The sequence below is a fragment of the Coregonus lavaretus genome (genome assembly GCF_964263955.1).
Source record: "Coregonus lavaretus genome assembly, chromosome: 8".
In the NCBI taxonomy this organism is placed as follows: domain Eukaryota; kingdom Metazoa; phylum Chordata; class Actinopteri; order Salmoniformes; family Salmonidae; genus Coregonus; species Coregonus lavaretus.
The window spans coordinates 10,044,031-10,056,106 of NC_139995.1; the positions used below are offsets into that span (position 1 = coordinate 10,044,031).

Consider the following 12,076-nt stretch of genomic DNA (forward strand, 5'->3'; position numbering starts at 1 on the left):
CTCCCTAGAGAAAGCTAAAATACATTAAGAGACTATTCAACCCAGTTAAGAGCAGACAGCTGTTAAATGTTTATTTGATAAACATATACCAAAACAAAACTAGAAATACGCCATACAAAGCAAAGTAACAGTCATTTCCTGTGTTAGATGACCTGGGAGCAGATAGTATCAGTGATGCCATTTGGCGGGCTCAGTCAGTCCAGATAAAGTATTGCTTCCTTACAGTGTGAGAAATACCAATCCACTCAAAGCAAATTCAAAACCATTTGCATGAAATTTAGGGGCATGTCATTAATTAAAAGAAACTAAATAATGACCGTAAACTAATCTAAATCTTGACCTATATCCTTGAAGTAACATGGACAATAACAGTACACTCCACAGCTCTACTGTATATACTACATTATATGAATGAATCTCAAGTATTTAGAATATAAAACAATACAAAAAGCTTAACAATGCTGATAATTCATGAGTTGTTGCTGTGGAATAGCAATTAAGTGCTTGGTCCATCGATCTCAAACTAAACCTCAGTGAAATGGTGCCAGTAAAAAATGTTTCTTTAAAAATGTTAAAAAGCTACTTCTAGAGTATTTCTAGAGATCTTAGGCCTCCTCAGTCGATCACAGTGAATTTATAAATTCACACATGTAAAATCGGATGAATTGAAGGCTTGAAGTTACATGATTGACGCTTTGAAATACCCACACAAAATCTCTTTACTCCACACTATTGCATTCAACCAACAGCACAAAAGCGGAATCTTAAATTATCCCCCCAAGGGTTTTTCAGACCAACAATGAATGAATAAAAAAAATTAAAAAGGCATGAAAATGCCTTCAGTCGTTGGTTGTGTTGAAGTGGTCCCCACCTCCCTCACAAAGAGGAACCAGAAGGACTCCCCAGCCAGAGCCACTGCTGCAGTTCTCGGTCCCCAGTTCAGCAAACTGGCACTTTCAAGTGCAAACGTTGGTCACAGCCCATTAAATAAGCCAGGAAAACATTTGGAGGAAGTGCAGTACAGCCGTTAGACCATACAGGAAGTCAAGAACTACAGAATGCTTTTTTCAGTTTTTTCCAGGCTCCAAAGCTCTGACACCTCAGTCTTACTTGGGTTTATTTTCTGTAATATATACTGATGGTGTATAGCTGCCAGTCTTTTTCTGAGATACTTCTTCATCTGACGTGCGAGAGTCCAATGCACAGCCTGGCAGGATTGCTAATCTCATGCAGACAGGTAGTTAGTTGAAAGGTGACAGGTCCAGGATGAACTCTCCGATGCCAATAAAGTACATGACCTGTGCGATGCCGAAGAGAGGAGCGATGACCAGCGCCCTGCAGCCTGCTCCCTTCAGGAAGGCAGAGGGACCCTCCTTACGCATGATCTTACTGCCAGGAGACAGGAAATAAATCAACACTGCTTGAATTGCAGGAATGTGTGTAAATCATTTGTTATACACCTCACTGGTTGTGAAGTTGCAAAAAGATCAAAGGCAGGAAAATACAAGTGATAAAAGACTGACTCTGTACCTGACACAGTCAACCACACCGTTGTAGCTCTCCTCACTGGCGCCTTTGTTTAGAGATTGCAATCTCGTTTTCACAACTGAAATAAAGAGCGGGAACTTGTTATAACAGGAACTACAGCAGTAAACCAAATACACATCCACTAGCTTAAAGAGCGGGTCACAAACAGAGAGATTCCAGACTCACCATCACAAGGATTGACTGCCACAGCTGCGGTAGAGCCAGCCAGACAGCCAGAGAAGAAAGCCCAGTAGAAGGGTGCTGATTCATCTCGAGAGGGCTGTCCCAGCCGGTTGAGGTGGGCGAATAGTGGGAAGTAGACCATGGAGAAGGGAACATCTCTGAAACACAAAACAAGTATTTTATAATGCCCGAGAAACCGGTGTTTGGAGGATATATTGGCACGGTGTTAGGCCCGAGACTGGCTGGCAACGTTCTTATCCCTTGCTTGCTAGCTAGCCAACTACGGCTAACTTAGTCACGTCAAACAGTGCAGCAAAGTAGCTGCATTTGTTTAAGCTGTTTTCTAGTGACATTTGGATACATTAATAAGAATGAGCTAATGATGCACGATTTCACCTGGCATAGAAACTGTGTGCTCTCGTCAGGACAATGATGTTCAGAGGAGCTAGCCAACAACACAGCTAACACAATCACTTCAAACTTAAGCTGGAAAGACTGCAAACTAGGTGCATTTTGTTTAGTTTTGCCTGTTTTCTATTGACATTCCTTTGTATATGTCCATAAAAATGATGATTCTTGTCGGTCTTGTCCTAACTCCCAACCCCTCACGTTCTTTACTATGGGACAGCTGGAGATCCAATTTCAATATTGAAACAATGTTGCTAATGTCAGAGAGACAGTTTTATACAAATCTCTGCTATTAAAAAACAATTGCTAGTCTAAAAAAAAATGGGAGATAATGTCTAGATGTTTTTTCCGTGGAGATTAAGTTCATAAATTGTCTGGCTGGGCTGATGAGACAGTGGATTGCGCAGTCTGATGGAACAGAGTAAATAGGCATTTCAACGTTGTAGCTGTAGACGGTGTTAACTTGTGGAATAGACACTGGCCGGAATGCAGTTTTAACCAATCGGCGTCCAGGATTAGACCAACCCATACGTACGTATACACACATACAGTGAGGGAAAAAAGTATTTGATCCCCTGCTGATTTTGTACGTTTGCCCACTGACAAAGAAATGATCAGTCTATAATTGTAATGGTAGGTTTATTTGAACAGTGAGAGAGAGAATAACAACAACAAAATCCAGAAAAACGCATGTCAAGAATGTTATAAATTGATTTGCATTTTAATGAGGGATTAAGTTAACTGTTTGGCCATAATGACCATCGTTATGTTTGGAGGAAAAAGGGGGACGCTTGCAAGCCGAAGAACACCATCCCAACCGTGAAGCACGGGGGTGGCAGAATCATGCTGTGGGGGTGCTTTGCTGCAGGAGGGTCTGGTGCACTTCACAAAATAGATGGCATCATGAGGAAGGAAAATTATGTGGATATATTGAAGCAACATCTCAAGACATCAGTCAGGAAGTTAAAGCTTGGTCGCAAATGGGTCTTCCAAATTGACAATGACCCCAAGCAATGCTACCAAATAATTAAAGGCAATGCTACCAAATACTAATTGAGTGTAACTTCTGACCCACTGGGAATGTGATGAAAGAAATAAAAGCTGAAATTAATAATTATCTCTACTATTATTCTGACATTGATCCTAACTGACCTAAGACAGGGAATTTTTACTAGGATTAAAATGTCAGGAGTTGAGTTTAAATGTATTTGGCTAAGGTGTATGTAAACTTCAGACTTCAACTGTATACACACACACACACACATATATATATATATATAAACTCAGCAAAAAAAGAAATGTCCTCTCACTGTCAACTGCGTTTATTTTCAGCAAACTTAACATGTAAATATTTGTATGAACATAAGATTTAACAACTGAGAAACTGAACAAGTTTCACAGACATGTGACTAACAGAAATTGAATTAAATGTCCCTGAACAAAGAGGGGGGGGGGGGGGGTCAAAATCAAAAGTGACAGTCAGTATCTGGTGTGGCCACCAGCTGCATTAAGTACTGCAGTGCATCTCCTCCTCATGGACTGCACCAGATTTGCCAGTTCATGCTGTGAGATGTTACCCCACTCTTCCACCAAGGCACCTGCAAGTTCCTGGACATTTCTGGGGGGAAATGGCCCTAGCCCTCACCCTCCGATCAAACAGGTCCCAGACGTACTCAATGGGATTGAGATCCGGGCACTTCGCTGGCCATGGCAGAACACTGACATTCCTGTCTTGCAGGAAATCACACACAGAACGAGCAGTATAGCTGGTGGCATTGTCATGCTGGAGGGTCATGTCAGGATGAGCCTGCAGGAAGGGTACCACATGAGGGAGGAGGATGTCTTCCCTGTAATGCACAGCGTTGAGATTGCCTGAAATGACAACAAGCTCAGTCCGATGATGATGTGAAACACCGCCCCAGACCATGATGGACCCTCCACATCCAAATCGATCCCACTCCAGAGTATAGGCCTCAGTGTAACGCTCATTCATTTGACGATAAACGCGAATCCGACCATCACCTCTGGTGATACAAAACTGCGACTCGTCAGTGAAGAGCACTTTTTGCCAGTCCTGTCTGGTCCAGCGACGGTGGGTTTGTGCCTATAGGCGACGTTGTTGCTGGTGATGTCTGGTGAGGACCTGCCTTACAACAGGCCTACAAGCCCTCAGTCCAGCCTCTCTCAGCCTATTGCGGACAGTCTGAGCACTGATGGAGGGATTGTGCGTTCCTGGTGTAACTCGGGCAGTTGTTGTTGCCATCCTGTACCTACTCCCGCAGGTGTGATGTTCGGATGTACCGATCCTGTGCAGGTGTTACACATGGTCTGCCACTGCGAGGACGATCAGCTGTCCGTCCTGTCTCCCTGTAGCGCTGTCTTAGGTCTCTCACATTACGGACATTGCAATTTATTTCCCTGGCTACAACTGCAGTCCTCATGCCTCCCTGCAGCATGCCTAAGGCACGTTCATGCAGTTTGTGACCTTAATTGCCTACCGTCTGTAAGCTGTTAGTGTCTTAACGACCGTTCCACAGGTGCATGTTCATTAATTGTTTATGGTTTATTATTTATTGAACAAGCATGGGAAACAGTGTTTAAACCCTTTACAATGAAGATCTGTGAAGTTATTTGGACTTTTACGAATTATATTTGAAAGACAGGGTCCTGAAAACGGAATGTTTCTTTTTTTGCTGAGCATATATATATATATACACACACACACACCTCTTTGTTTTCTAGCCCAGCACCTCATTAAAAATTACTTCAGGCCTTTGACTCATATGAATAAGTCATATGAGTCACATTCATGTGTAACAAGCTCTTACCTCATGAGGGTGGCCCAGAGGCCTTTGTAGAGGCCCTGGATGCCTTGCGTGTGCAGAACCTCCCGGGCGATCTGGGTAGCAGACACCGCCCTGGCTTCAGTGCTGGGCCCCGCGTTGTAGGACCTGCTCAGCACCGTGGTGGTGGCAGCCAGCTTAGCGGGAGATATCGTGGCTGGCTTTCTCTGCTGAGCTGCTGGGAGGAAGAAAAACAAAAAGACATGAATATATTTGCACAAACTTCCATCAATCAAATCAGGATAATACTGTGACCTTGTTTACCTAGCCTTCCTGCATCCTGAAGTTGAATCTTGAGCATTTCCATAGGAGTAGTAATGACAACCTGGCACATGCCTGCACCACATCCTGCCAACATCTCCTTAAACACTGTCAAGCCCTTCCTGCAACAAAGAATCAGAGATTAGAAAGCAAGCGTGGGACATGTCTCGTCAATGACTAGTTGGACACGTTGTTATACATCTATTCCACTAAATCAGCCTTTCCTCTTAATCTACTGTCTTCAATGGCTGAAATGTAAACGGTCACTTACTCATTTTTGCTAAGATGCTGCCGGAAGAAGTCATTTGCGGCTAGTTTGATGGCCTTCTCTGGAGTGACCAAGGTCAGATTCACAGCAGCACCTGAAGATAAACCAATTGACCATTAGTCAAACCTTAAAAATCATCACAAGCAAGTCAACATAATGAGTTCCATTCAAACATTAGAAACATGATGAGAACCAAGTAGAACATGAATGAGAGAAGAGACCAGAGAACACTAGAGAAGGGCATGCAGAGAGGATGGGAAATTAAAAAGACAAAGTGAGAAAGTTAGGCTAGTCTAATGTAAGAAAGACCAACATTTCTTTAGAAAAGAAGACATTAGATTAAGGTGTAGACTAGAATGGATAGACGAGAATGAAGGTAGCCTTAGCCACTACTACAACATACATTTTCACAAGAACACTGAATGTCAATGGTCACAAGTGTTGGTGAAAGAACAGAGAAAGTAAAAGGAGTCGACAGGAAAGGTGAGATTAAGTTGTATGAAGACATGAAGGAACAAAATATTTCACAAATAGGACATTTAAAAAAAACATTGTTTGCCTAGTTGAAATAGAGCAGTGTAGTAAGAACCATTAAATGATTTGCCTCCAGCGTGGCTGCGCCATATCGGCTAGCCTCTCAATATCCCAGGGGGATCCACGTCTGTAATATGAAAAACACAGATGCAAAAAAACAAGCATTCCTCACACAAATGGAGCCCCATAAAATGGCCTCCAACCTCCTCCCCACAATAGACACTATATGTTGCCCATCATAAATGTGTTTCACACAATATTCAGTTTCAGTAAGGCTATATATAGTAATGCATTTCACTGAACACTGCATCAATCATGTGATCAATTGAAAATATGTCAATTTCCTTTTATAAGAATTGATGGAGAATATTCTACCATTTGTCATTCATTCAATTAAAAAACAAATTAGCATGAATTAACAACCAATTTGCATAATGAAGGATGCATATAAACATCACATCAGTACATTGTCACCACAACCTATCAATTTTTACGATCACATGTGAATATAGTTTTTTCTATCAGTAATGAGCAACTACTGCATTAATTGTGTTTGAACAGCAACTTGACAGCTTATACTTTAAGTCAATAAATAATTCAATCCTGATCAGTTTGTTGCAATTTCACTAATAACCCCCTGTTGACTAGGTATATAACCACTACGACTAAAAATGAAATGACTCTTACCTCTATACATGCCAAAGTATCCTTCTGATCTAACGGTTTTGACAAGGCAGTCCATCCTAAGAGAGAAAAGACATGTCCAAATGAGGGAAACTTATCACAACTAATTACTACGAATTAATTCATGAACACAGTTTAAAGCGACATCATACAAAGTACAGCCATTACTACCCCCTGTAGGTAAAACAGAACTAAGGAGCATCAAGGGGCTTAAGGCTTTGAGTGGAGATGCCAGCTGAATGGGTGCACAGAGCAGAGGGAAATTTGATCTCTCCTTGCACATTCCTCAGGATTACTCAACGGGGAAGAATAGGACAATGGCGGGAGTCAGTTGTTACAGACACGGGACTCAAAACCTGGCATTAGTCTTTCACAAAGGCAACCGGATTCTTTGAAGTACTGACCAAGATATTTTTACATTTACATTTTTAGTCATTTAGCAGACGCTCTTATCCAGAGCGACTTACAGTTAGTGAATACATATTTTTTTATATATATATTTTTTTATACTGGCCCCCCGTGGGAATCGAACCCACAACCCTGGCGTTGCAAACGCCATGCTCTATCAACTGAGCTACATCCCTGCCGGCCATTCCCTCCCCTACCCTGGACGACGCTGGGCCAATTGTGCGCCGCCCCATGAGTCTCTTGGTCGCGGCCGGCTGCGACAGAGCCTGGATTCGAACCAGGATCTCTAGTGGCACAGTTAGCACTGCGATGCAGTGCCTTAGACCACTGCGCCACTCAGGAGGTATCCCATCCTATATATTAGTGCAGACCTGCTAACCTTGAAGAATTTACCACTTGAGCACCTTTTAAGCCTAATAATGATGTTGGCAAAAAGACTGCCTGAATAGAAATGGTAGGCTATAGCCTTATGGGTATTTGGTAATTGCCTGCTCTTCAGTAGCCAAATATAAATAGGTTTAAATGTTCAATCAGGGCTCTCACTAGGATTTTCCGACAAGGTGGCGCTGATTTAGGCCTAAGGTCAGGAAGGAAGTTGGAGCTTTTTGAATGTTTGAAAAACCTCTAACTGCCATTTCCTGAAACCTAGAGTCTTAAACTATATCAAACATTGTATCCAACACAAGTCTTGTGTATGATCCTAAATAAAAATTGTAGTAGTCTCAATGACACTCATTCTTCTAGGTTAAATTTAGGGGTAGTGATTATTCTAATTAATTAGGCGTCTTCATGTGGATAGTCTAGTAAAAATTTAAACTGGATTCTTCATTTTTTGGGGGGACAAAATTCGGAATAATTCAATTAATGGATGCAATATAGTAGTCTAGCTTACTGTAGGCTATTTGGAATTTGAAACAACTGAACTAGGCCTATATGAGCTTGTTTCAGATCTCCATCCCTGACCTAATCCATCAAGTTAGGTCTGACTACTAGGCTACCATTCATTCAACATGCCTCGTTGTCAGTGGTGAACGGACTATTATCACATCATTAGCAGCCTACTGTTGACATACAGCAATATCAAGAGGACGGATCAAGTACTGATTAATTAACATAGGCATACTAATCTTTTAACAGTCTAAACATGTTCTGTGAAGGACAGCATTAGCGGAACAGCTCTCTCTGCCATGTCTGTTTCCATCCACGCAGTAACACGCCCTGAGCTACCGCAACACCGCACATGTTTCCTTGCTCATCAATGCCCTCACACCTACTACCGTTGCGGAGATCAAAGCATGTGCGGGCAAGAAAGTAGTCTCACTTAATTGACTAAACGATGTAGCTAACTACCTTCATCGTAATGACGCCTTAGCTAAGGAGCCAACTACAAAATAATAGTGGTTATGTGCTTGACTAACACCAACTTTTAAATTTTAATAATTTAGCAGATGCTCTTATACAGAGCGACGTACAGGAGGCACAGTTAGGGTTAAGTGGCTTGCTCAAGAGCACAGATTGATTTTTCACCTAGTTGGCTTGGGGATTCGAACCAGCAACCCTTTGGTTACTAGCCCAACGCTCTTAACTGATAGGCTACCTGCCGCCATCTGTTAGAGTCATTTCTTATGAGTATTAAAATTATTATTGTCTAATAAACTAATCAAGATTTAGCTATGCAGTCACACGGCATGACATGAAAAGGGAGGACAGAGTGAAGGACTCACATGTTTTTGTAGATCTGTTGACCTTGCCTCTGGTTCTGTAGCCTGGTCTTTACCAGGTCGATGGGGAACACACAGGTAACCCCCACAATGCCAGCAATACCACCATTAATCAGTTTAGCGGGAAGGCTGGAAAAAGCAACCAGTTTGAGATTATGTTCAAATTGGCATATCACACAACTTCAATGCACTTGAAATAGATAAAATGTAATGAATGCATGCCCTTATGAAAACTGTACTGATGCTTAATTTTCTTGGGTTACTAACACTGAACAAAAACAAAACTACTATCTAGATATTGCACACACAGTATGAGATAGAGAAACCCACAGTGACAGTACCTGATCTGCTGCTTGGCCATGGTATATTTCAGATAGGTAGCAGATGTAGAACGGAGCTGTGAGATCTTAGCTAGTCGTAAGTAGATCGTAGTGGTCAGTAGATCAGGAATTCTGGAGGGGAAGAGCCAGGGAGGTTATATATAGACAAGCCTATCAGTCCTGAGCATGAGGTAGGCTACACAAACGCAACATTACACCTTATACACACAAAGCCTGTCCCATGCACATACAGTAACACCCACTTTGGATTATCTCCACCCACTCACATAGCAAAGGAACACAAGGGTATGATGTAGTCAGTGAGCCTATGCTGTGTACATAACATCTCGTAAATACGAGAATACAACGTTTTACGTACTTACTAATGGGAACGCTGAGATAACCTACTAAGGAAATGACCTAGATAACAGCATTTTTGGCAGTTAAATGCAACAAAACATTATTTATAAAAATATATCAATTAATATGTTTTTTGAACACTAATTTGTTTAAAAGCATGATACGCTACATAACCAAAAGTATGTGGACACCTGCTCATCAAACATCTCATTCCAAAATCATGGGCATTAATATGGAGTTGGTCTCCCCTTTGCTGCCATAACAGCCTCCACTCTTCTGGGAAGGCTTTCCACTAAATGTTGGAACATTGCTGCTGGGATATGCTTCCATTCAGCCACAAGACCATTAGTGAGGTCAGGCACTGATGTTGGGCGATTAGGCCTGGCTCGCAATCGGCATTCCAATTCATCCCAAAGGTGTTCGATGGGGTTGAGGTCAGGGCTCTGTGCAGGCCAGTCAAGTTCTTCCACACCAATCTTGACAAACTATTTCTGTATGGACCTCGCTTTGTGCACGGGGGCATTGTCATACTGAAACAGGAAAGGGCCTTCCCCAAACTGTTGCCATAAAGTTGGAAGCACAAAATCGTCTAGAATGTCATTGTATGCTGTAGCATTCAGATTTCCCTTCAATGGAACTAAGGGGCCTAGTACAAACCATGAAAAACAGCCCCAGACCATTATTCCTCCTCCACCAAACAGGTAGCGTTATCCTGGCATCCACCAAACCCAGATTCGGTCGTCGGACTGCCAGATGGTGAGACTTGATTCAGCACTCCAGAGGACGCGTTCCTACTGCTCCAGCTCGTGCTGACGTTGCTTCCAAAGGCAGTTTGGAACTCGGTAGAGATTGTTGCAACCGAGGACAGCGGACCTGTTCTGCGAGCTTGTATGGCCTAACACTTTGCAGCTGAGCCATTGTTTCTCTTAGACGTTTCCACTTCACAATAACAGCACTTACAGTTGACCGGGGAAGCTCTAGCAGGGCAGAAATTTGACAAACTGACTTGTTGGAAAGGTGGCATCCTATGACGGTGTCATGTTGAAAGTCACTGAGCTCTTTTGTAAGGCCATTCTACTGCCAATGTTTGTCTATGGAGATTGCATGGCTGTGTGCTCGATTTTATACACCTGTAAGCAACGGGTGTCGCTGAAATTGCCAAATCCACTAATTTGAAGGGGTGTCCACATACTTTTGTATATATAGTGTAGCTGTAATTTTAGTTTATGGTTGACACTGCCTATTTGCCAATCTGCGTTCTCAACAAGCTAAAAGAACGTGAAGGCACAACTCGTTGCTCCCAGTTCAAGTAGTATTGTCCGAGTTTCCAATCAGCTTCCTACTCATTTGGGCATGTAGTTAGTAACGTTAAAAAGGTTAGCGCTAATCGGGATCTGTTGGACGTACCTACCCTACCCCAAATGCCTCTGTTTGCATGAATTTAAAGTACTCTTGGCCCTGAGGCATCAGCTCAGTTGCTAAGGTTGCCGAAGACACATTCCGTGTTAGGATGTGAACAAGATTCAACTCGAGTCTAACTTGTAACTTTCCTACACTCCAAACCGGTTTAAGAATCTAAACTTTAGTTACCTATTTCACCTTTATTTAACGAATAGTAATCTATGATGATTTCCTATAAGCAACCTTATTCAATAACAGCAACCAAGGCCAGGTTAACGTATAGAAATGACTAACTTATAGCTTGCTAGTTACCGTAAACTAGCTTGTATTTATCCGGAAATTGCCAATTCAGTAACTTCGGTAGCTATATAGCTAACGTTGCTGAAACAATATTGATCAAGTTTATCTATAGCAAGAACTCATACTCAAATGTCTAATATGTAATTTAATTGCACTAGTGAGCTATTTGATAGCGAGCAAACTCGCTGGCTAACTTCTATCCAGCCGCTGCAGTTCCTCTTTCAATAATGCATTGTTAGGAAAAAGAGCAACTATGACATAGAAATTGTCAATACAATGATGATACATTGATATTTGTTAACGATAATGATACTCACCTAAAATAAATGTGAGATGAGATCTTTCGTTCTTGTACTTGAGAGTATCGTCGGTCTCGTATTCGTGAAATTTGCTGAATGCGAGATAATGGAAAATTCCATTCATTCCTTTGAAGGCGGGGCCAAATCGTCGAACCTAGAGTTCCAATCCATCCAATCGTGGTTTGTAGATTTACATATTGACGGTTCATTGGTCCCTTTAGTTGTAAGAACAGTGTGCGGTGGGCGGTAGAAAAAGCTCCGCTGCAGGAGATGGTCAAGCCCAACCCAGTCTCTCATTAATTAGTACATAAAAACATTGTGCTTATTTGTACATATACTACATAATTAATGAGAGACTGGGTTGCAACCAATAAACATAATAAACTATTTTACCTTTTAATTAGATCTTTGATGGTGTAGCTAGTTTATTTATGGACTGTGTGTCCCATAGAAATATGATTACATAGCTACACTGGTGTCTGCACATTTTAAACTAAACTGTAATTCTAATTTTCGTGTCTGTATACCAATTGTGTAAATGTAAATATACAAATCTAGT

General features: G+C 41.8%; 1 protein-coding gene across 1 annotated transcript; it reads right to left on the reverse strand.

Annotated features, from left to right (window-relative positions):
- Positions 1-45: 45 nt before the first annotated feature.
- On the reverse strand, positions 46-11,604 carry LOC311134225 (mitochondrial glutamate carrier 1-like). The gene is made up of 10 exons (XM_084167834.1): positions 11,536-11,604; positions 9,179-9,289; positions 8,841-8,966; positions 6,712-6,767; positions 5,494-5,584; positions 5,226-5,344; positions 4,947-5,139; positions 1,714-1,868; positions 1,531-1,606; positions 46-1,389 (listed from the first exon to the last, which is right to left on the reverse strand). Exons 2-10 carry the CDS (start codon positions 9,196-9,198, stop codon positions 1,242-1,244), a joined length of 984 nt encoding a protein of 327 aa, XP_084023960.1. The 5' UTR covers positions 9,199-9,289; positions 11,536-11,604; the 3' UTR covers positions 46-1,241.
- Positions 11,605-12,076: the final 472 nt, after the last annotated feature.

Coding starts and splice junctions, on each gene's coding strand:
- LOC311134225 (XM_084167834.1), bottom strand. CDS start 9,198: ATGGCCAAGCAGCAGATCAG. Junction 6,768..8,840: donor CAACAGATCTACAAAAACAT/GTGAGTCCTTCA, acceptor TTTCTCTCTTAG/GATGGACTGCCTTGTCAAAA. Junction 1,607..1,713: donor GGCAGTCAATCCTTGTGATG/GTGAGTCTGGAA, acceptor TCTTTATTTCAG/TTGTGAAAACGAGATTGCAA.